We start from the raw sequence: 26,178 nt of genomic DNA, 5'->3' as shown, positions 1-26,178 counted from the left end.
TGATCATAATCATCTGGCCAAGTATAGGTTCATTTTCTGTAATAATAATTCTCAAATGCTACCTGACAGGGACTGAGAACAGAACTGAGAGACAATGACCAATCAAAGTACCTCATCATTTTTAGGAAGGCAAAAAATATACGTGGCATAATGTTTGTAGCCTAAGAGTTGACAAATCAGTTAGTTAATATCATGTATCATCAGAAGGACAAATAAAACATCATAGAGATGCTGAAGGAAAGAGTTATTAATACAAATTGTTTTAGTTATTGAGATAAAAAACATCTACATTAATATTACTGTTTATTCAGACACCTACGTATCTAGGTATGGAATCAAACACAGTCAATAAATATTAATTGAGGATTACTATGTATTAAAAATTTCAGTGTGTACAAGATCTCCTACTGGCCTTATCTAAACAACTCCCTCTTCATGCTATTAGATTTCTCGTCAACTAACTGAAGATAATATTAGATTGGTACAAAAGTAATTGTGATTTTTGCCATTGAAGGTAATTGCAAAAGCCACAATTACTTTTGTACCAACCTAATAATATCTACATTATAGATTTTTATACTGCTCAAATGAAATAACATATGTGACAATATTAAAAATTTTCAAAACTCCATGTAAGGATTAATTCTTATAATTGCTAAAATATTCTAAAAAGACAATGTAATGCAATAGAAAAACAAGAAAAGAAGTAGAAAGTTTCACTCTTTTTTTATTTGCTTTGCCAATCTCTAACCACATGGCCTTAGCAATGTCAATTAACTTTTACAATCTTGCCAACTTCAAAAGGTCAAATGAAGATATTTGAGAGAGTGCTTTCTAACTAACTTTACATAATATACATAATTCCCATCAAAGGTCAAATGCTGGGAGACAGAAAGACTTGCCTTTATCTATTTTCAAGTGCTTTTCTTGCTTAATGCTAAAGAGATATCCAATAGTAGAAGACAGTGACAATGATATGAATTGATCATGCTCGTTTTTCTTTTCCCAGTGCAAATGCTGGCCTGGATTCCAACTGAAGGACGATGGCAAAACATGTGTAGACATTGATGAATGCTCTTCAGGCTTTCCCTGTAGCCAGCAATGCATCAATACATATGGGACTTACAAGTGCCTCTGTACAGATGGGTATGAAATACAACCTGATAACCCAAATGGCTGCAAATCACTCTCAGGTATCGAACTGAACTTGCCCACTGATCCAACCTCAGTTATACATATGGATCCTGAATTTTACAGCCACTCTTACTGAATTCACTCCTCCTTGATGTTTCTGAAAAATCAAAATTCTTCTCTGCTTCCCTTGATATGAGAATCTGTCACTCTGATTTTGTATGCTCTGTTCATAATAACATTGCCTTATGGCCTTGTGAATTATTGAATGTTTTCTAGATTTTGAGAGTGCTCACACAAAAAAGAACTGTCTCTAGCACTGCTTCCTGCTGAATCACATGTTCTTGGGAGCAAGTTTGGCTAAAACTGTTAAAGAGACTATTGTGACATTATTATAATATTTTTCATTCTCCCCTCCACCATACATACATACATACATATACGCTAGAGAGAACAAGTTAACAATAAGAAGAAGCAACAATAGTAATAATAAATCAGCTATATAGGACTATTTGAATTCTTCCACTGATTCAGCAAATATTGTTAAACTTCTCTTTATTCCAAGGAGTGTATTTGATCCTGTAAATTATACATTTAATAAAGCATGGCCCATAACTTTAATCCTTTAGGAGAGAAATCACAGACATTAAAATGATACAAAGCAATAATATGATGATAACTGTTAAATGGGCAAAAAATAGTGACTAAGGGCATCTCTAGTCCCCTTGTTTTTAAGTATAATGAGTCAAATATTATTGCCAGTTTCTTATATAGAGGTTCGTCAGTGGCAACATTTAAAACATTAGCTGTTTTTTCAACCACTTTAATAAAATAGCTATCAGAGATATTAATTTTAAAATGTGGGTTTTTTAATGGGTTAAAACTTTACACATTATGAAGAAAAAAAAATTAACTCCTTTCAATTTTTCATTCCACCATCACTTATCCTTCCCTGAACCAATCTGAGGATTATTTGGAGACAATTTTTTTTTTTTTTTGAGACGGAGTCTCTCTCTGTCACCCAGGCTGGAGTGCGGTGGCACGATCTCGGCTCGCTGCAAGCTCTGCCTCCTGGGTTCACACCATTCTCCCTCCTCAGCCTCCAGAGTAGCTGAGACTACAGGTGCCTACCACCACACCTGGCTAATTTTGTTTTTGTATTTTCAGTAGAGACGGGGTTTCACCGTGTTCACCAGGATTGCAGCCCATTGTTTAATCTACCAATCTACTTGCTTCCGGCCATCTTAATGCTTGCTACATAATGCATTTAGTGACCTGGGACAAAAAGAAGAGATTAAATTGTACAAATGACCAATGTTTCCATTACTTTAAACATTAATAAAGGATTGTGTAGAGGAGATGAATAGTAACAATTAAAATATGGGTCTTGTTACATTATGTATCCACACCATAGTTGTTTCTCATTAACAATTATACTTAGAAACTCATACAAATTTTAAATATAAAAATGTGTTCTTAAAGCATTTATGCTTGTTAAAGCATAAATCTTGCACTACAGAGATTTTTTAAAAATGAAATATACTTAATTTGTAAAGAACAGAATTGCCTAAGCAGTGAAGTGGAACATGACTGATTAATTTTATATTTATAATTGAGAAATCTATTGACAGAGTGGCAAGGCACCTTCAACTCGAGAGCCAATTCTGTGTTGAAAAGTATTCTGAGTCTCAGTCTGGCCTCAAAAAGAAGATGAGAATGACTAATTTGGGATCCCAGCAAGGATGATAGAAGGGGGTATTTAACATGAGTGATATAGTATATACTGAAGCATAATGTCATACCTTTGATATTACATACTAATTACAAAACTAAAAGACAAGGGGAGAAAAATAATGATTTCAAACAATTTAAAAAGGACAATAATTCTATAACAATAAATATTTATAAAAAATCCACATTCAATTATGTGATTACTTTTTTAAGTGTTTTTTTTTCTAATTTCTATCAACATTATGTCTTTTCATTTGGCAAATAAGTTTATGCGTGTGTCTTTAAAAAAAGATGTTAAAATGCTTGGGCAAATTATTCACCAAATGAATCTAGGATTATAACCACTGAGAAGGTGGTCAAATTGATGTTACATTATTCAGGTATATATTTAAATAAATGTAAAAGAAAATCTTTCTGAAATTCTCTTCTTCAAGAAATCATTTTGTTTCCAAATAAATTCTGAAGAGAAAACCAAACACTAGTGGTTTAGAGGGTCTCCTGTACATTGAGCATGGTCAGATCTTTATCACGCTCTTTCCTAGATTCTAAAGTAAATGAGATACTAACAGACATTGGACAAGCTGATAAGGAAGAAATAAAGACCATTAAAGCATTAAAAAAAAAGACTCATGAGGAAAGGTAAAATTAATAAACAAAGATTTTAGAACGTGGAGTTAGAAATTATTTAAGACAAGTCCTCAGGCAGGTAAAAGAGTATATATATGCAGTGATACTCTTGGTCTTCACTGAGGTCATCCTGAGAGCATTAGCCACTTGATTATCAAGAAAAAATTTTCTGATCATAAGAATGTTTTAGCTGCACTGTAGGTTTCTGAGAGGTGAAGATTATCTTTTTCTGCAATTCATGCAGACAATCAGATTGTAACAGCAGATATTTTCTACTAATTCCAGATAAATTATCTGAATGTCAAGAATATTGAGAGTAAAGGGATGCACTTAGAATTTTCTAAATTTTCTGTACTGCCTGGGCGTGTGCTGCCTTTTCATTCTACTGCCAACTAGGTTGCTCAGTATGATCCTTTTTAAACCCTGAATCTACCAGATCACCACTACATTTGAAATCACATTGCTGCTAAACTAAACTGAAATTATGCAGAGGGGAAAAGCATAGATACTTAAAGTCTAATATGTTATTTGTGTTGGTGTTTAGATGAAGAACCTTTTTTAATTCTTGCTGATCATCATGAGATAAGGAAAATTAGCACTGATGGCTCCAACTACACACTTTTAAAACAGGTATGGCACTCCCGAGATGACACCGTAACATTTAACATGTGTACTAGGTATGTGTTAGAGCTGTAGAACTACCTAGCAATTAGAATTTGTGAAGCATATTTTTAGTTGTCAGGAGAAATATTTTCTTTGAAAATATTTAGTTTGTATCTGTTCTGCTCCAAATTTATCTTTGCCTCAAACTGTGTGATAGTGACAGAAATATGTGAAAGCACTGTCTAGAACAAGTGTGCCAAAATTAAGGTTATTTCTAATTTTTCTAGTATGTTTATGCCAGTTTTAAGTATAAACGAAGACCACCATTCCTGTGGTGTATTTTCAGCAGCATGAAGAAGATTTACTTTCCTAAAAATATTTTGTTACTCATTGATAGATTCCTCCACTGCTTTTTATAATAGTTTCATTCATTTTTCTTCAGGATTTAGTCTCAAGTGTTAAATATCCACTAGCTAGTAGGATATTGACTCATTCTGACAGAGTTGGGTTCTTTAGTCTTCCTCTATGTCACAGGTTAAAAATAAACATTTCAGATGAAAATCCAGATTTCTGGCTACTCAGGAAAAAAACAGAAAAGTGTAGTAGGGCAGCACTCACATTCCCGATTGGTCAAAATCCAAGCTGTGTAGCAGCTGCTACATTGATGGAGAGCCCTGCTCTCCAGTTCACCAGTGTTTTCAGACTTTCCATGTGCTTAAGACATGTACACTTGCCTTATCCTAAATAGCCATGAGGTTTACACCCTTGTTCTGGGTATGGAGTGTGCCACCAACATCCACCATATCATACTGCTTCTTTCTTTAATTATAAATCTTACAAGACTGAGTAAAATATAAAATATTGTTATGTTGTTTATAAAAAACTAACAAAAATTTAATCAAAATATAAGAATGAACAACTATTTCTTTAAGACATAAATAACATAAGAGAAATACTTAAGGATAAAACGTATATATAACTGCTTCAAGATGGAAAGTTTTTTGCTGTGGAAATAGTTTCCTAGTTTATCTAACTTGATTTAATATATTTTTTTCTGTATTTTTAAATTTTTTCTCGTACTTTTAAACTTATATCAAAATGATAAGATATTAAAAATTATCTTTCTTGGGATATGACTTCACAGCCCTTCTAAGCCCTTCTATAAATTCAAAGTTAGGTGCATCAGTCACATATTTTCTAGTATAGTCTCTGGAACAAGGACATGTCTATTGTTTTCACTAGGTTGTACATATATATATATATATATGTAGACACACACACACATATATACATAACATTCTGACCATTTAGACTCCACTATCTCAGTTTAAAGGAATAAAGTTATCTCTTTAGAATATTTTTAAGCTCAGCTGAACCATAAGTTTAACTAATATAGAACAATATTCATTATCTTAATGACAGAGCTATAGTAGAGCTTCAGTGATAGCTTGTTGCTTCATTTTCCTACCTTGTAGCTCAGTACATGTCTACCAGCATTCCTTTTGTTGTCTTTCACGGATAATGTGTTGTCAGAAATTGTTCTTAATGGAACAAAATGATTTTTTCCTCTATGCATCATTTAAGTCTATTTCACATAACAGAACTACTTTAAGGCTCTTTTTTTAAAAAAACATTTTAACATAGCTCTTTTCTCCTGGTGGTATCATTTTAGACTGTTGCCAGTCATTAGTACCTAAGTGGGGATGAGTTTCAGATACTTTCTTAGTGCAGTACATATGGCAATGAAGAAACAGTGAGGATGATGAAGACGTTCATGAAGGATCTGAACACACCTATGTCTTTGGAAAGCAATTGGTAATTTTGTCCATTGAGTAAGGAAATAGAGACCCAAAGAACCCATGGCAAGCCTTCTGCCCAGTTTTGCCTATGGGCTGCTGGGAATGTGTCATCTCTTTCAGGGAACATATTTTTACTCACAGTTTCATCACAGCATTATAGAAATTTTAAAGCAGTTCTAGGCAGTAGAAACCATTATCCTTGTCCAGAGAATCTTTCCACATATGCAGAATGAAATAGAACATAGAAGTAATTATCTCTGCACATTTTCTCACAGCCAAAATAAATGAAAAGGCAATATCCTTGTCTTAACTATTTGGAACTTTTATGTGCAGCTGATTAGGAAGAATGATTGATTCTAATATCACAAATTTTATTCTCTTTGTTGTAGTCAGTAACAATCTCATAAAGTTTTATTGCATAAAATTATAACAACTGGTGGAGCTTTTTCTTGCCCTCTATATTCTACAACATGACTGTGGTAAGGTCAGCTATAACTTAAATTCATATACTATATTTAGAAACTGTACTTTAATGACATACATTTTGGGAATGAAAATCAAGTACCTTTCCAATATGTTATCAAATTCAATTTGAACAGTGTCTTTACTTCAGTAAAATTGTGTGAGAAACAAAACACAATTTCCTAAATTAATCATCTCAAACCAAAGGGTGCAAGTCTTTAGCTACAGAAATGAAAGAAGCAAATAGGATTTTGATGAAACAAATTTTCATCTCTACAACTACTGGGATGACTAGTTTTTAGACATTATTTTGACCATGCCTCTGGCTGTTTTAATGTTTCTTGCATATGATTCTGCAAAGAGACCATTGCGCTGGGATTAAGGGTAAACCTGTAGAAAAACGACCAGCTTGGCTAGATAGATTGGAATTTAGAGCTTCCATTTTTCTGCATTTGCAGCTCTAATTTATTACAGTTGACTTACTAAATTTGGAATTGGATTTTTGTTATCTAAATTGATTATTGTAAAGAAGGAATAGGATAATTCTGCCATGACTGGGGATTGTGGGTAAATCTTTGCTCAAGTTAGAGACATGTTTCTCTCTACTTTTTCCCTGTAAAGCTCTCTAATTTAGCCACCTGAATTGCCAAGCCATCACAGAATCCTAACTTATTTACATTATTGCTCTGGAGAGAAAAGCAGTTGAACAGAAGGGATATTGTAAACTACTATTGGAATGAATTTATTAAGCCCTCTACAAACTTGCCTGGAACACATTCAATTTATATTTTAGAGCTTTGACTTACTTTGCATAGGCAACTTCCTACATATATATGGTTATATGCACTTAGTTAAGGAGTTCTCCAGTTTTTAGGATGTAAATGGATATTTAATGAATCTTTTGAATCTGTGACTGAATATCAGTTACCCTTCTTTAGCACTTATAGTCATTATTCATGATTTATAGTGTTGTCAGTAGGAAAGATACTTGCATTTATTCATCTTGGCTTAGGAAGGAATTTGCACTGAGCTATATTATTGCTTTGTGTCTCTTGTTTATGACCTATGGCACGAGATTTTGTGGGGTTAGGTTATTACAGGTTGTCTTTGTAATCTGGACCTCAAGAAAATGAGATTGCTCATTTTAAGCCACATAAAAGCATAAAATTTAAACCTATGATTTTAACACTATTATTACTAAAATTTAGCCCTGCTGTGAGAAGGGAAAATAAGCAATATTTGCCAGAACCTCCTCTTATTTGCTGCTATACATAGGACACCCTTAGTCTTGAATGCCCTTGGAAAAAAATATCTGAGGAGTAGTCATTAGCCTTGGCTTGACTCTTACAAAGAACTATTTAAATCTAAGTCAGTTTTATTATTATCATCAGATTCTGAATTTTGAGAGTAGATGTTGAAATTAAACTCAGACCTGAGATTTACTTTCCTCTTTCTCCCTCCTCCACGCAACCAAAGTAAAACAAATAAAAAAAAACCCTGCCTCTCTGAAGATGCTTGTCTCTACCCATAGGACTACAACTACTCATACATTTCCCTCTAAAACAATTTGAGACATAGCATCAACTTTACGGTGAATATTGATGTAAGCAAGCTCTCCATAGATACAAAAAACATGGCAGAGATCCCTTAAGGCTTTGTCAAATGTCCATAACATTATTTTCTAATCAATAGAATGTATATATTAATAAGTTACTCAGTCCTTAAGGTAGTAAATATATAATCTTTAACAATAAGTCAGAATTAAACTAATTCCTAGGCAATCATTTGAATAATTCTGCAGCTAAAAGATTCCTAGACCCTGGATGTACAGTCCTCAAATCGAATCAAATGTGAGAACTGCCAAACCAAAAAGCTGTAGCATCCAGAAACCCATCAATTGAATTTGTGTTCTGTTTTGCTACCTCCTAAAAAAATGCATAACCATGAGGCTGAAGGGAGGCATTTCCTCACATTTCCACCATGTGGAATAAAAACATGTTGATTACCCAGTTCCTCCTTGGTCAAATCCTCACCCAAGGTTGTAACTTTTAAATTCTAATATCACACTGTATTGCCAAGGGGCGATCTGAAGCAGGAAGAAAGGCAGCTCTTTTATATTGTTGTTGGGACAAGAGCTTTGGGGGAAAGTAAAATTTCTATACCTTCTCTTCTGACTCATCAGATGGCTGTCCAGGGCTCATCTTAATCAGATGATCTACCTTTTCGATTTAGATATATGCTTTTTTCAGGCTCTTCCACAGAACAGACTATAATGACATAAAGTTTATATTTCATATTAACCTAAAGAGGAAATTCTAAACTTTATCTCCTTAAAAGAAGTTATTTTTATTTTCACGTTACTGGCTAATTATTTAAAATCATTGTAAATATTTTGAAATTGTGTGGCCTATGTGGAAAATATTTTCAAATTAATATGGTATTTTTTAAACATACGATGTGAGGAAAATGTGAATATATGATACCTTTAATGAGAACTGGTAGCAAATACTTTATTATAATAAATAGAACTATTTAGTTTCAAAGGAAGACAGTGATTCCTGTAAACTCCTAAAACATTTTATAATTATTTCTATGAACTATCATTGACAACATAGTCTTTTTTATTTTCAGGGATTAAACAATGTTATTGCTATAGACTTTGATTACAGAGAAGAATTCATCTATTGGATTGATTCTAGCCGACCCAATGGCAGTCGCATAAATAGAATGTGTTTAAATGGAAGTGACATTAAGGTAACTAGATATTACAATGATGGGATTGTTGAATATTACTTAAGTATGATTGAATTGTATAGAAAATGTTATTTTATGACCATGATATTACTCATAGAATGCATTAGGGTGGTTTCAGTTTCACATTTGTATAGTGTGATTAAAATTTTAAATATGAAATATGAGACCTTTTATTCTGATGTTTCATTATAACACTATTACTTGCAATAACATAAACATCAAATTGAGTAAATAAAATATGGAACCTTATTCACAACCCTAGGAAATGGGATGGGTGCTTTCAGCTGGAAGGATGAATGCCTGCGATTCAATTCTGTTGATTTAAATAAAAGAGAAAGTTGAGTCTAAAACTTTGTAATTGAAAAAGTTAAACATTAGAGTGTGGATTGAAATTATGATACTGTTAAAATGGAACAAATACAGATGTAAATAATTGAATGCATTTGTGTAAAATCATGAACGTCCTGACTGGAGAGGATCACATTTCTGTCACAGTTCTGTCATGTGTATGACCCATGTCATATTCTAGATATGAGCAACTTGGTACCATCTTATGTTATTCTGAGTTTTAAAATCAAATTACTAATACTATACATATGCATTAAAACATATTATAAAGAAGTTTTAAATTCAAGTGAATGAAACCCATCAATTACTTTAACTTTTTTGTAGCCATCTATAATATCATACATAATTTCATTTTTGGTGAAAGCAATCCATTTCAAAAATATTAATGAGATCTTAAAGTGTGCATGTACAATGATGAAACAAATAGTAAGCTGGATTCAAGTGATTTAAAGTAGCTGTATTTAATAATGGTTTATATAATAAAAAATCAGTATATAATGGTGATAGACAGATTAATTTGAGCCAACCCAATGGTTAGATAGAACAAATAAACAGATGAGATTTTTGTTTTTTAATTTATTTTCCAATTAGTTTAAAAACTGTGAAGGTTATATTACTCAAACTTGATCATATATTTTATTACAATACATTAAAAAATTTTAATTACCTTTATATTTTTTGAAGATACTTTACTATTTTTGAAAGCGTATTCTCTACTGCCTTGCCACTACTATTCCATTACTACTTTAAATCATGTATTTACATAAGGTTATGTAAAGATAAAATACATCTTTATTCCCTTAAATTTATTAATTCACAGATTTTCATTTAAATAGCCATGTCAATTTTCCAAATTTGAAATGTGGTGGGTAAAAGAAAAACAGATGTCTTGCATTTAAGTATAGGAGATTGATATCATTTATTGTTACAAAGGTGCATATTGCCACTTTCATTTGTATCTTTATTATTGATGGCATTAGGAAAAAAGATAAATTTAAAATTTTATTGGCATTTTATTGTCTTTATGTAACTATTGGCTTCTATATAGCTTCAAGTTTTGTTTATTTGACCTATTTCTAAAAGTACTGGGAATTCAGAATGCCAACGATATAGATCAAAAATTGTTGGTCATTTTATATATATTTATACATGCAAAGACTATATTTCATATTGTATTTGGTATATTCATGGATTAAAATTGATAACAGCAGCTGAATGTGCACATTGTTACCTCCCTTAAGCTAGGTTCAAAATAATGCCTATTTCTCGTTGGTGTTTTCTTCTCTCCTTGTAGTTAACTAAATAGGTCAAGAGCAGTAGAGAGAGTGAGGAATGCTACTGTTATCTCTTCCAAACTGGTTAAAGAAAAATAATATCTCTAAGTTTGTGTGTGTGTGTGTGTATGTGTGTGTGTATGTGCGTGACAATTTTGTCCCAAATTTTAAGAGGATGAATAGATAAACTTTAACAAAAATCAGAACAACAAATGTGCAGCTCTCCAACAACTTTTTTAAAATCATTTTATTTAAAACTATGTGTAAGTTCTAGGGACCTAATTACACATTAGGTAATTTCTCACAAACAAGTAAGTAATTGTATTGCGGTCAATTATTCTCTTCTTATCTAAGTTCCATTCTTTACATTTAAATGGAATTCTATATCTCTGTAAAAATCAAGAAGCAATTGCTCACTTCTTATTCTAGGGATTTACGCTGTTAACCTTTTAAATTCTTGTTTTGTAGGTAGTTCATAACACAGCGGTCCCCAATGCACTTGCTGTCGATTGGATTGGAAAAAACCTCTATTGGTCTGACACAGAAAAAAGAATCATTGAAGTATCCAAACTCAATGGCTTGTACCCTACTATACTTGTTAGCAAAAGGCTGAAGTTTCCCAGAGACTTGTCTTTAGATCCTCGAGCTGGGTTTGTAAAAACTGCTAAAAATCTTAAAGATTAAGACTGGATTACATTCATAGTAGTAAATCTAGTTCTATAGATCATTAACATGGAAATCCAATGTAACGTGTAAGTGTGTAGAAATTCTCACTTAGAGATAGAAAATAAAACAGTAATGTGATTATCACAATGAAAGGAATAAAATTAACATGATTGAATTTTACAGAAACTATTTTTTTAAAGTTTTAAACACAGCTATTTTCCAACTAGTTGATAAATCCATGGTAGAAATGAATAAAACATACAGATTTCACTGATTTAATGCCTTTAAATCTTGAAGGAAAGGCAGGCTACGAAGAAATTCTTAGATGATGTTGTGCAGTGGTTGGGGTAGTCACGAATATGGACAATGTAATCCCTGCACCACTTTATACCAGGAGACATAAGCAGTATCCATGGATAATAAATGACAGGGTGCATTATCATGTGCCTTCAAGATGAAAAGCTGAATGGGACTATTGGGAAGAGTTTGTGGTGGATCTGTTTCATTTGCATTTCATTGCAAGAATGGAGAGAAGTCACAGTAAGGACCGAGGACAGCAGGCTGGAGATTTCAGATGAGGGATGAATACATCTGAAGGTGTCAAAGCTGTCTGGTGTATGTTTGCTAAAGTTCTATAGATTATGACCATTATAATTCACTTTCAATTATGTTGTTTTGGTCAGTAGAGTGTACATAACTTTTCAACTTTTTGCACTGTAATTTAGAGTGATTACATGCTCCAAAATGATCTTTGGAGAAGTTCAACCTACTCAACATACTTGGTAAAACAACAAATTTAAAGAAAGGTTGATGTTTTGAAATAGGACACATTCACAGTAGCAAGTGTTAGGATAACTTTGGTACTCCAAATTTTCTGCAATTTAAATTAATTAATTTTATTCACATATTTCACCAAACCACAGCTTTTATCATACCATATGCAACAATTAGATTTTGCTTCTCGTCAATGTATCTCTGTTAATTTTTTTGGTCCCTCATGTTTATAATTGGCAAAGTAATCATGTCATAGTATATTTTATAACTAACTTAATTATATACACTAATTTAGGTAAAAATAGTACCTAATAGGAGAAGCTTTGTACTGTGCATGTATTTTTGTTTTCAAGGTAATGTGCTCATTTTAACTTTTCACTATAAAATTATGTAATCATTTTATCTTTTTGAATATTTTATTTACCATAGCAACAGAAGGTTCAAAGAGTGTCAATTTTATTTTATTTTAAACAGAATCACTAGAAAGTCTCTTTATATGTATGTTTTAAGAAATAATGGCCAGATGTACTAAATTTGGCAATCATCTATTCATTCTTAATTATGTGAATATTTCAATTTCTTGGATATTTTATAAGAAAGTTTATTTTTGATTTTCGATAGCTGGGTGTGGTGGCTCATGCCTGCAATTCCAGCACTTTGGGCAGCCGAGGCGGATGGATCACTTGAGGTCAGGAGTTCAAGACCAGCCTGGCCAACATGGCGAAACCCCGTCTCTACTAAAAATACAAAAATTAGCCAGGCATGGTGGCGCACACCTGTAATCCCAGCTACTTTGGAGACTGAGGCATGAGAATTGCTTGAGCCCAGGAGGCAGAGGTTGCAGTGAGCAGAGATCATGCCACTGCATTCCAGCCTGGGTGACAGGCCGAGACCGTGTCTCAAAAAAATATATATATATATATGTGTGTGTGTGTGTGTATATATATATGTGCGTGTGTGTGTGTGTGTGTATATATATATATATATATATTTGAGTCTCCGAACAATTGTTTTTTTTTCTTCAAAATCAATATGGCTGGCTTAGCTTCTCATTTCATGCTATTCAAGATGCTTCACTTTCTAATGAAAGAAACATTACTGGTTTGATAATAGCAGTCTGTGGCCTTTTCTATTTATGAAGCAAAAACTGTGTCCTATTCTAGTGAATGCAGCTGAATCTATTAATAGCTTTAGGTTTTATTTCTCCCAGGTTACAGTTATTACCTCATAAACTGAAAGCAGCCTTAAGTTATCATCAACATAAACCCATCCATTAAAAGTGTCAATTAAAATAGCACAGTACAAAATTATTATAGATGTTATAAAAGACTCCATTGATTTCATTTTTGGATAATATTTGGCTTATGATACAGATACGTCATATTATAACCAAAGAAAAAGGTAGAAGTTGGATCTCTTTATGAAACAATTAAAAACAACTATTTTAATGGATAAAATTTAATGACACGTTTTTGTTCATGCTGTTTTCCTAGTTCCCCTGAGTGAGAAAATCAGGCAACTTTGATTTTAGCATTGATAAGATGAGCTCTAGGGTGAAAATGCCATAACTGTATAAAATATTATGCAAACTTGCTTCAAAAAATGAAAGCTTAAATTTAGAATTAATAGAAATGCAATTGAACCTTCCTATATCAGGTTGCCATTGCGACTTGCATATGTTTTGATTATATCAAAACTAGTGACTCCTGTTTCCTTGAGAAGTATGATTTCTGTCCTGATATTTAGTGAGGAAAAGGTAAGAATTTGTTTAAGGGAGAATGAAGATCATTAGTCTGTCCTATGTATTAAAGCAATGATACTTTTAGAAGATGTCTTGGGGGTCCTTTCTGCATTTTAATAATAGTATGTCAATTATTACAATATCACTTTAGATATGGTATTTAGTAGGAACATAAAGAAGATACAAGTAGACAGAATATCTTCTTAGCTGTTATATTTAAATCCAATTGAAATCCTAATTTTTCTTATAATTCTATCTTAAGCTTCCTGTTATTTTGTGTAGTATGGGAATGAGTATTCTAATTTATTATTGATTTAGGGTAATTGAAATAATTTACATTCAATATTGATAAAAATTACCCGTATGCAGGATATGTATAAGCATTTTAAAACAGAATAGAGAGTGTAAATATGTTAAAACTCTGCTGCACATTTTATCTTTTTCTATAATTAAGGTGTCACTTTAGTTAATCATAAGACCATTATAATAAACATTAAAGTGAATGTATGATATGCCTAATTAACAGAAAACATTACATACACTCATTCGTTTATTCAACTCATATTTCTGGAATATTTAGTATATATCTGGCACTGTTGGTAGCAGTGAGAATAAAAATAAAAGGTACGGTCCCTTGTCTTCAAGTATGTTACAGTCTAAAATAAAAGGCATGGTCCCCTGTCTTCAAGTATGTTTCAGTCTAGTATGTAGGTAGCTGATTAAATAATCACAATACCATACAATAACTTTTAAGGTAGAGAAAATGGGAAGTGCTTCTGTCTCGACTGGGATCACAGAAAGCTTCCTGAACAAGAATCGTAGAGTAAGAAGTAGCTGAGTGACGTGGTGTTCTACAGAGCAAGAGATATTTTTGGCAAAAAGAACAGTCTCTATAGGAAAGAACAGACACACAGAAGAGTGTGGCACATCCAACAAATTACAAGGAACTTATACAGTTGGAAGAAATTAAGCATATGTAATTATGGATCCAGTTTACTTACAAAGTAAAGGAAAGCTAGGAATAAGTCAGAACATAACACAAAATGACAACAAATAACAAACATTACAAGGCTTCTGTCTTTGGCAAACAGGTAGAGGAGTTGTCCCCAGAATATGGGAACACAGAAAAAGAGGAAAATACAAGAAAGGGAAACGATCAGTTTGTAGATCTATTGGGATTGGGAGTTCCCAAATCATAATAATAATAATAATAATAATAATAATAATAAAGATGGCTACCATTTCTATAGCATTTTTTGAGTTAGAAAACTTTATCAGTTTATCACTTCAGATGCATGTACTATTTATCCAGAGTCTCTGAGAAACATAGAATTATTTGTATTACTTTCCTTATAGTTTAGATAGGCACATTTAACCACGAAACTGGCTAAGTGACTTTCTCAGAATCGTTTAGGTGATAAAATATTACACGGGGGATTTAATTCGGTTTTCAGGCTTTGGTCCCAGATTTTTCCTATTACATCATGTCAGAGTTTCCAGGAACAAAATAATTGTGGATCATAAACATGTTGTGCAAAAAACATCTGAAAAAGGGATAAAGGAAAAAAAGAACCCCAAATCCTGTAGTTTCTTCCATTGTAACAATTATTATCCTTTTTAAAAGATTTAAAATTAGGACAGGTAAGGGCTGGGCACAGTGGCTTACGCCTGTAATCCCTGTACTTTGGGAGGCCTAGGTGAGCGGAACACATGAAATCAGGAGTTAGAGACCAGCTGGCCAACATAGTGAAACCCCCTCTCTACTAAGAATACAAAAATTAGCCGGGCCTGGTGACACAGGCCTGTAATCCTAGCTACCCGGGAGGCTGAGGCAGAAGAATATCTTGAACCCAGGAGGTGGATGTTGCAGTGAGCCCAGATGGTGCCACTGCACTCCAGCCTGCATGACAGAGTGAGACTTTTTCTCTCAAAATAAGGTAAAATTAGTACAGGTGATAAAAGTTTTTTGGAAATGAAAAAAGCTGCCTAGATAGTTACCAGCATGCCTTATTTTAAAAGACATACTTTCATTTATTTTCTTTTACTAAAATTCTGACAATAGTCTGTTAGAGGCCAGGCATGGTGGTTCACGCCTGTAATCCCAGGACTTTGGGAGGTCAAGGTGGGCAGATCACCTGAGGTTAGGAGTTTGGGACCAGCCTGGCCAACATGGTGAAACCCCATCTCTACTAAAAATACAAAAGTTAGTTAGCCGGGCTTGGTGGCACGGGCATGTAATCCCAGCTACTCAGGAGGCTGAGGCAGAAGAATTGCTTGAACCAGGGAGGTGGAGGTTGCAGTGAGCTGAGAGCATGCCACTTTACTCCAGCCTGGGCAACAGAGTGAGACTCTGTCTCAAAAAAAAAAAAAAAAAAAAAAAAAGGCCTGTTAGGAAATCCACAAGGAAATAGTAGGCCCTGTTTTGAATTTGAAATATATGTTAATGAAAATATGTGAAAGACACTCAGTATTCATATCCATTATTGCCAGTATGGATAATGACAATGCAAATAAATTTAGAAAGACACATTTTACCCTCTGTAACTTGATATTTTAGAATGTCCTTCACCGTTTTCTATGGTTGGAATAACTACCAAATTTTCGAAGACTAGCAGAAATATTACTTCCTCTCTAAAACATTTTCTAATTGTGCCTAACTGGTCACCACATATTGAACGTTTAACATTATATGACTGTTTTTAGCTGAAATGTCTTTCTCTCCATCTAGAAAGCAATTTCCTTTAGCACAAAGGTCATGTCTTAAATCATTTTTTGTGCCTAACACGGAGACTGTTAAATTCACTGTTGAAGAAGACTGATGAATGAGTAACTAGATGTACACAGAGAATGAGGTTATAGCTACAGAGACCTTGTGCCTGCACCTATGCACAAACCAATACATTGGTATGTTAATAACCAGCATGTTTCAAAGAGAAGAGTCATAAGGGAACTTTTGTTGTGATGGAATGAAAGGCAGACCAAGATGAAAATTCAGTTTCTGATTTCTGTAGAGGAACACAGAAATATTTCATTAAACTGTATATTCACATAAGAAAAACTTTTTTAAACCAATTTTTAAAATCTATCCAAACAGCTCATTTCAGTATTCTCATATTCAGGCAAAAACACACAGGGAAATAATATAAATGATTAATTTTATAATTCAAAGTCAGAGATAATTGCAGGTGGAAGGAAAAAAACTTCTTCAAATTTAATACTTGAATTCAGGAAAAAAAAATAGTAAAAGCTGAGAAAGACTTCTATTTAATCAATTTTATAGAAATACAATGTATAATATTCAACTATAAAAGACATTCTGAAAATCACAGAGGCCTATTGTTATGGTTACAAGCAGACATTCTTTTATGTGCTTATACTTCATTATATCTCACAGAATAGGTACTACTTGGGGCTGAAATTTTACATATGAGATTGGGGTAAACATTGCATATTATCTGGGTGCAATTTAGATCTCTTCTTTCAACATTTTCACTGCAGTTGTCATTTTTAGCTTTAATTATAATACATTTTTATATAGGTAATTTTTAAGTGTTTCATTTCATAAGTTAAAATTACCATTATGTTTAACACAATCTTATTGACAATTTTGAAAAAAAAAAAGTATAGCAATGGGGCATAAGTATGGAAAGGAAATGATATCTAGCCATCAGAAGTTAGCTACCACTTATCGAGAGACAAAATAAATCCTGTGTTTATGAAGGCTCATGCTTACCTGAGTACAGGTGAACAACATTTTCCTTCAGTGTAGTAGAGTATTATCCATAATATTCTTCTGCTTGATGAATACTTAAATAGTCAAATCATGTAATAACTTACATAAAATCAAGGCAAATCATGTCCAAAGATACATACAATCCAGATGCAATAGGTAGTCTAGTAGGAGAGTATCACTAAACTAAAAATATATTAATATGCATATTTCCTATTTAAGTCAGATAAAATAATAATAGCTAATATTTGCTGAACACTTGCTACATACTTATCAATGTTCTACATTTGTTTCATATATTCTCTCATTTAATACTCACAGTGACCCTGTGAGAAGAAACTGTAATTGCTTCTTTTAGACATGAGACAATCCAAGCTCAGGAAGGCTAATTAAAGCTCCTAAGTTCACATAACTAGTAATGAGAGGACCTGGGATCTGAGCCCATGTAATCTGTTTTTAGAGTTTCTTTGCTTCAGATGCTATATAGTGCTTGTTAGAAGAGAAGTCAGTGTACAAATCTAGAAATCTGAGTCCTTGTTCCAAGTTTCCCCATCATAATGCACAAAGCAGATAACCTTTTATATTCTCAGTTATCACTTTATCAGGGAAAGTTTTAAGCTATATGATCTCCAGTACCCTCAATAACCAGAATTAAAATTCTAAATTGGGGCGGTGACTCACGCCTGTAATCCCAGCACTTTGGGAGGCCCAGGCGGGTGGATCACAAGGTCAGGAGATCGAGACCGTCCTGGCTAACACGGTGAAACCCCGTCTCTACTAAAAATACAAAAAATTAGCTGGGCGTGGTGGCAGGCGCCTGTAGTCCCAGCTACTTGGGAGGCTGAGGCAGGAGAATGGCATGAACCCAGGAGGCGGAGGTTGCAGTGAGCCGAGATCAGGCCACTGTACTCCAGCCTGGGCAACAGAGCGAGACTCCGTCTCAAAACCAAAAAAAAAAAAAAAAAAATTCTAAATTAAGTTATACTTTGTCCTAAAATCTGAAAGAAATAAAACATCATTTTTCTCAAGAAATTTATAAGGTGGTTGTGAAGATAAGTTTTTTTTTTCCAAAGAACTATTTGTAAGCACAACAGTTTTTCATGCCTTCCTCCATCTAGGTAAAATTATTATTCACTCTTTTGTACTTCCATAGTAAAAAAGTTTTCTTAGCTGAAAAGTGAAAATGTGAGACTGTAATGAAAAACTGACTTGAGCTAAATTTCACACAATTCATAAGTGGGCAGTAATTTGGAGAGGTATATTTGGGCCCAGTAAGAAAGGGTTTTCATTCGGGGGAGAGAATTTCAGTTCTGGAACTCTTACCAAACTTATTGAGTGTGATGTAACAGATGTTGGACTTCATGAAATAATATGTTTTTTCTCTTCTTGGTGTCTTGGTTCATGATGATGGTAAGACTACCAGATGAAAAATTTCAAAATACAAATGAAAATTTAAAATTGCAATTATATGGAAGTTAGACCACTTGAAATTTGTAGTTTACTTAAGAAACATTATTATTGACATCCAATAATTTTCTGTGCTTTTATTGATAGCATTGATCACAGGTACTGATCAAATTTAATGGAGAAAACCCCTTTTTCACTTTTGAGGTATTTAAATTGCAAGTACAATAACATGTAGAGTAGCTAAATAGAACTATGAAGGCACTCTCTCATTAAACCACTTTGGATGTGTTATTTTTAATGTTATAGAAATCACTGAATTACTACTTTTAATTTATATTTTCTTATATGCAATTCTTAAAAAACATAACATGGTATATAGAAGCACAAATAAATTTAATCATATCTAACGTGAGGGAAGCTGGAATAAATATATTACATTTCAGATAAATCAAAAATTAATATGTTAGTATTCCCAAGATTCAAGGTCAGTAAGGCAAAGAGAAGTGTTCTCATTTATTTCAACAAGGTAAACTATCTTTTTATTTTTACTTCTTTCTGATTCAGTTTCTTCTTTTGCATCTCTTCTGTCATGATCCCTAGTAGAGGCAACAAGGTACTTCTCCATAAATTTATTAGAAAGTACTGAATTGTATGTTTTCTTAGAAGATGTATTTCACTGACGTGTTCACTTTTCAAAAGAAAACTATACCAAAAATAATTCAAGATTTTAAAAAGCATAGCATCATTTTTTGAGGGGCTTAGGATCTAGTATTACTTGATAATTTGAGATTTTCAAAGTATGTTTAAAGTTAATATGTATATACAAAAACACGGGGTAGGAATTCCAGTATTGCCCTATGTGAACTTGACTTAGTGTTACCAGACCCAAGTTTATTTTACATTTTGACCTTCGAGCTCTTTGAATCTCTGTTCATAACATTCCACCTTTTGTTTAGGTTTTGTCAGAAATATATTTCTTCTTTTTTAGGCACCATACTTCATTAGTACTTCAATGATAGTCTGACTATCAAATAACTTTTGTATTATCTTTATAAGCCATACCTTTATGCAAATCAAGAAAATGATTGTCAAAACACAATATTGTGTGTGTTCTTTACAATGATTTTTTAGGTTAGCTTTGTATTTGATAAGTGGTTTTTGTCCTGAAAACTCTTTCCTTTTTAGTAGGTGGTTAAAATATCTGAACATAATTATGTCTGTCAGAATTTGTGAGAAAAAAATTTCTTTAAAGAATGTTTTAGATTTAAATTGAATCTACTGGTTTTACAATCATAAAATATTTTCAAACCAAATTATTTTGATGCAAATCTTGTAAATCTGAAGAACTAATTGCTAAGTAATATATCTGGCAAAAAGAAAGAATGAAATAGAGAACAATCTACTTGTGTTAATAGACTTCAGTTTCAGAGTGGGAATGTGAAAATAACATTAAAGATCCTATAACTCAAATCTTTATATAGACAAGGAAACATCTAAAACATAAAGTAATTTTTCTTACTTTGAGGAAAAAAACAAATGGCTTAATCAAACAGAGAAAAACGTCTAAGTAATCTGCCGCTTATACGTTATTTGCATTTTATTGGGTGTAATATTTATGCTGAACTCAACCTAATTATATAGCATCAATATTACTTAATTCACTTACTGTTTTTTCCCCCACTTTCTGAACTGTCCTATCTAGAACATAATGTAAATCACTGCTGTCCAGTAGAACTTTCTGTGATAATGGAAGTGCTCCATATTTATGCTGTTAGATATGATGGCCACTAGACACACATGGTTACTGAGCACTTGAAATGTGACTCGTGTGACCAAGGAGCAATACAGTTCATTTCATTTAATTTTATTTTGATTAGTTTAAATTTAAACAGTTATAATTGGTTAGTGGATACCATATTTAACAATGTATATTAAGGAAATAAAATGTGCGTCTCCATAATTCCTTTTGAATTTTTCGTAGATAACACGCCAAAAGAAAAAGTATATATAGTGATAATTGTATTCCTTCAACATTGATAGGTATCTTTTGAAAGTTTACATATATTAGTTTTGAACATCTATAATTGGTTAACACTTATATAATATTGTTATATATGAGTTTGTGTTCTAAAATAAACATATGTTTAAAGTTATAAGAATATTTCAAATCATACTAGATGTGTAATAAAACACTATAAGAAATTTTGCATCAAAGGATGTTTCTTAAAAGCTGCAATTCAGAAAAATGGGAAGAATTAATGTGGGAACAGTTGAGCAAAAAAGTAATATATTGCTTGTTGTTTTGCTCCCAGAGAATCTGTAAACAAAATCGTTATTGATTTTCTTTCCTAGATATTTGTATTGGATTGACTGCTGCGAGTATCCTCATATTGGCCGTGTTGGAATGGATGGAACCAATCAGAGTGTTGTCATAGAAACCAAGATTTCTAGACCTATGGCACTAACAATAGATTATGTTAATCATAGACTCTACTGGGCCGATGAAAATCACATTGAATTTAGCAACATGGATGGATCTCATAGACACAAAGGTTGGTCCAGTAGCATAAATATTCTAGTGTTTTACCAGGTCATAAAATATTTATTTAAAAATATATATTTATTTTATATGCTTTCTCTCATAAAACATTTAATTTAAGGTTACATTATTATACTTCTTTATAAAAATATTGGTAAATTAGAATTAGATATATTTATTCAAAAATTATATGTTATGCATAAGATATTTTACACCATCAATGTTTTCTTGAAATGTATTTTTCTAAATAGATTTTCTAGTAAATGGGCAGTAGTTTTATAAATCAATATTCACATGCATCCCAACTGAATTGAAATAGAAGGTTATTTGCTTGTAAATACGAGACTATTACTGCAATCTGCTAGGATTTCAATTTTCTTAAAAAACTGAGTAAAAGTATAGTTTTATAAGTTATCAGTTAAGCTATGTGCATGACTAAAGTTATTGTTACCTGATCACAGCAGCAACAATAATTAACATACAAAATAGCAACAGACAAAGACATAACAGAGAAGATGTCACGTATAGTTAAACATGACATGGATATAGCAGAAGCCACAAATGACTCAAATTACATCAAAAAGTTTTAGGTAACAGGTAGCTTTTTAAGAATTAGATTTTTTCCTGAACAAATAGATGAATTTTTATTGATCTTCCCTAACCTAGTGTCACCTTTGCTATCAGGGGTTTACATTTGCAAACATCACTTAAAATAAGAGTTTCAAAACGAGGTCCCAAATAAAGTCTACATGTTAATTCAGTTTAGCTTATCAAGTAACTTCCTTCTCTGGCATTAAGCTTAAGACAAAAAACCCCTGGAGGAGGGAAGGACGAGAAATGGTAAGGAAGAGAGGATTATTCTTAATTATCAAGTAATACTCTGCCAGTGTGTTCCAGTGTGGAATAAAGCAATGAGTTTAAAAAGAAAAAAGGTAAAAGGCACCAAAGTTACACCACTTAATAATTTTACCTGTCAGTTGATGTTTAAACAAATACATCTTTTCATCCTTCTAACTAGTAATGTTGACAGGAAGTTTTTAGAGGCACTTTCTTAAGGGTAAGAACATTGTAATACAAAGAGTGTAGCTGGATGAGTCACTTACTTAGGTGTTGACATTCCAGTTATGGAGATAAAAAACTCATCAGGATGCAATTTAAGTGAAAAATAAAGAACACTTTAGGATTTTAATTACAGCAAAAGGAATGTTGACAGATTGAAATCACACTTAGCATTTAAAAGTTGTATCTCCCCCAAAGAATCAATAATGAAATGTTCTGCCTCATTCTTGGGTTGCATAGTTGAAAGTTTTATTGTGACAATCAATATTTTTCCTATGTAACCATAAACCTTTTCATTTTTGGCCTCCATATAAAGTGCTAGGTGGTTGTATATGTATTACTTTGTGTTAAAATTTCATTCTACAACAAAATTTATATATATATTGTTATTAGGTAGGTGACTAAAAACACTGCAGCATTAAATATTTGTCTTTCATTTGAGTCTTTGAAGCCTGAATAGCTAAAATTGTTAAAAAATATTAGATCTATTAGAAACTATTGACTTCATCTTCTACTTATTATTAAAAAATCATGTCACTTATGTAGTGACTAATGCTTTGATAACCTTAATACAAAATTAAGTGCATGTTAAAGTGACAGTCATAATACTGGTGGTGACTTTGGATAGAGAGACATGTGTAACAGGTAGAAATGGTACTAAATGTATTAAATAGTAAAATATTTGGCTGAAAGATAGTCTAGTAAGATGTTATTAAAAATTTCAAACTTGATTTTGAAAATGCATCTAGACTTAAATGGGAAGAAAAGTAGAGCTGCAGCCTTCAGAATATTTTCTCCTGAAGGTTTTCTCAGAAAGACTAGTGAAAAATTCATTAAGTGCCTTATCAGGCATCTGCCAATATCTGAGCGCAGGCCAATAATTATCTGGTAGTTACTAATGAGGTACTAATTGGAGCCAGCCTGAATTATGCCAACTCTACCATCAACGAAAGAAAGAGCCATTAATTTGCCATGTTTGTAAAGTGGAAATGGATTCTTCTACTTGCATTTGCCCCATAAAGACGAAGGATGCTATGGTTTCCTAGTTGTTTATTTGCAGGTGGAAAATGAGACATTTATGTCAATAACTTTTATGTTACTTCATCACTAGCCACTTTTTTTTAAACCAGACCAATATTATTTTTCTCATTTATTATATTTCTTAAAACTGAAATCTGAGCTAACCAGAACGATGAGACATGCCAGTCATGACAAAGTAATATGAGAATAAAAAAAATGTATGAGACTTTTCAGAACAACAGCCCTTTCTCATAAGCCAAATTTTAGAAAAGTTAGCCCTTGGACTTTATGGTTTAAAAAGTTGGGTATTTTTTCCCCAAAAATATTCCAGTTTACACCACAGAGTAATTTTATAAATGAAGCATTATTTTATTATTATTTGTCTAGACCAAGAATATCTGAGGTTTCTAAAAATTCTGTGACTTAAACAAAAGTTCAGATTGTCTCCAAGGTGCATGTGCCTTACAATTTGTTTGAGAGCTTCCATTCCTCTTTCTTTGCTCCCTGATCTACCCTAATTCACCCTCCTACCAAATCCACACACCATATTAAAAACCTGAACAAAAAATTCCAAAATACATCAGTCAATTTGCTAGCTTAGGAAAATTTAGATGCAATCTTAGTCACATGAACCTCTCCCTAATCTTTATCTCTCTGTATCACTCTACTGTTATTCACTATAGTAACATATGATGTAATATTAATAATATAATGATACAGTAAAAGACATGCTACTGAATACGTTAGATAGTATATTTTAAATTACATCTTCATTAGTTTATTTTATTAATTGCTCTGATTTCTTCCTTTTAACTATGCCCATCATTCATTTATTCTTTCATTCATTCATTCAATATTTACTGACCTGTCTTTCTGTGCCATGCACTATGCTAGGCCCCTGGTGTTGTAAAGATGAATGAGTCTCTACCTTCAGAAAATAACTCAATTGGCAAAACAAATATGCAGGTAAAGACATAAATTAGATTGTGGGTAAGAAGTATGTGCAAAATATTCCAAAAATGCAGGCAGGAGTACTGAAGACTGCTAAAGTGGGAAGATCTTTGAGCAGTTTGAGAGATTTAGTAAAAGCTCCCCATAGAGGGAAAGCGTAAGAAGGATTCTTCACACAGAGGGAACAGCATGTGCAAAGATGTAATAGAGTCTTGAAATAGCATGGGGTTTACTCAATTTGGCTATGACTGGAAGTCATATAAGAAGGAGATAATGACACTAGATGAACAAGGGCAAATTGGGGCCAGATTGTCACAAGCCTTGTATGCTAAGTAATTTGGAATTTATCCTTAGGTCACAGGGAGCTATTGATGGTGTTTAGTTGATGGAGTGCTTTTATTAGATTTGACAACAGCATGTGAAATGAAAGACCCTGGAAGGGCAACCAATTTAGAGACTGTTAAAATATTTTAGGAGAAAATGTTTGAAGTGATTGTAGCTGTGGGAATGGAGATACAGTGTTAGATTCAATAGTTATGTAGCAGATCAAACTGGAGATATATGTAAGCTTAGAAATACTGGTAGTGGCATTATAAAAATTAAGTAAATGATTTATATTATTATTGAATTAGCTAGGGGAAAATAATTCCAATATTTGATGACTTATTAGTTTTGCATATATTTGCACATTTTTAAAAAGAATTAATAGTGCCAAATTAAGCCTAATTTAAATATTCAGAATCTCTGTGTTACGATGCTCTATTTTGGCGGGAGATGAGTTAATTTTAACAGCAAAAGTGCTATTCTAAAGACGTGATTAAACATTCTATACTATGTCCTTCCCTAAAAGGCATTTCAGAAAATCTGATAATTTAACTAGAATAAAGTTCGCAAATAAGTGACACTCTTTCCTCCTACTCTCTCGAGACATGGAATAGGTCCAGTGAGAGACTTGGCGATTTGAGGGTGTTCTCCAGGTAGAAATATTCAGTTTTTAAATACATTGTTATACAAAACAGACTGATCCTAATATGTGAATAAAAATATTATTCTTGTAGATCCATATATTTGGTTTTGATTCCTTACAACTCTCAAACTGAAACCCTCCTAGGAGAATTTTAGGCTTTGATTTTAGATAAGAAGTAATACGCCTCTGCTGGAGTACTGATCTTTCAGTGAAAGGATCTCCTCAAACTGGAGAGAGCAAACCTTTAAGATCTTCAAAGAAGTCTGGGAACCTTAAGGATCTGGGTCAAGTTGGGATGGGATCTACTGCTAACTAGCTTATTCACCCTGAACAGTGTAGTTAAATTCCCTGGACCTCAGTTGCCTCATTTGTAGAAATAAGAGTGTTGAAAAATACGACACGAAAGGGAAGTCCAGAACTGAAATTTTAAGCCTCCAGTTACATGGATCAATCAACACTTTCAGAATCTATGCCAAATCTCTATGTTTTAATCTCAAATGAGTCTTCCTTAATTTAAGCCTAGGAGAGGGAGTTTGGAAATCTGTAATAATGAAATGCTTTCTCTTTCAATCTTGATGAAAATATCAAACTGCCA

General features: G+C 32.7%; 1 protein-coding gene across 1 annotated transcript in view; it reads left to right on the top strand.

The window, feature by feature from the left end:
* The window catches only part of LRP1B (LDL receptor related protein 1B), a 1,896,287-nt gene that overhangs the window by 1,630,444 nt on the left and 239,665 nt on the right, over nucleotides 1-26,178 (top strand). Inside the window, exons 56-60 of the mRNA XM_054478394.2 lie at nucleotides 1,010-1,193; nucleotides 4,034-4,119; nucleotides 8,985-9,107; nucleotides 11,198-11,379; nucleotides 21,400-21,599. Of these exons, the coding sequence (XP_054334369.1) occupies nucleotides 1,010-1,193; nucleotides 4,034-4,119; nucleotides 8,985-9,107; nucleotides 11,198-11,379; nucleotides 21,400-21,599 (775 nt within the window). The remainder of the gene's footprint in view (nucleotides 1-1,009; nucleotides 1,194-4,033; nucleotides 4,120-8,984; nucleotides 9,108-11,197; nucleotides 11,380-21,399; nucleotides 21,600-26,178) is intronic.

Source organism: Pongo pygmaeus, chromosome 11 (assembly GCF_028885625.2).
Source record: "Pongo pygmaeus isolate AG05252 chromosome 11, NHGRI_mPonPyg2-v2.0_pri, whole genome shotgun sequence".
Classification (NCBI taxonomy): Eukaryota; Metazoa; Chordata; class Mammalia; order Primates; family Hominidae; genus Pongo; species Pongo pygmaeus.
The sequence above is the reverse complement of the archived record's forward strand: the minus strand, read 5'-3'. Positions and strand labels throughout refer to the sequence as shown.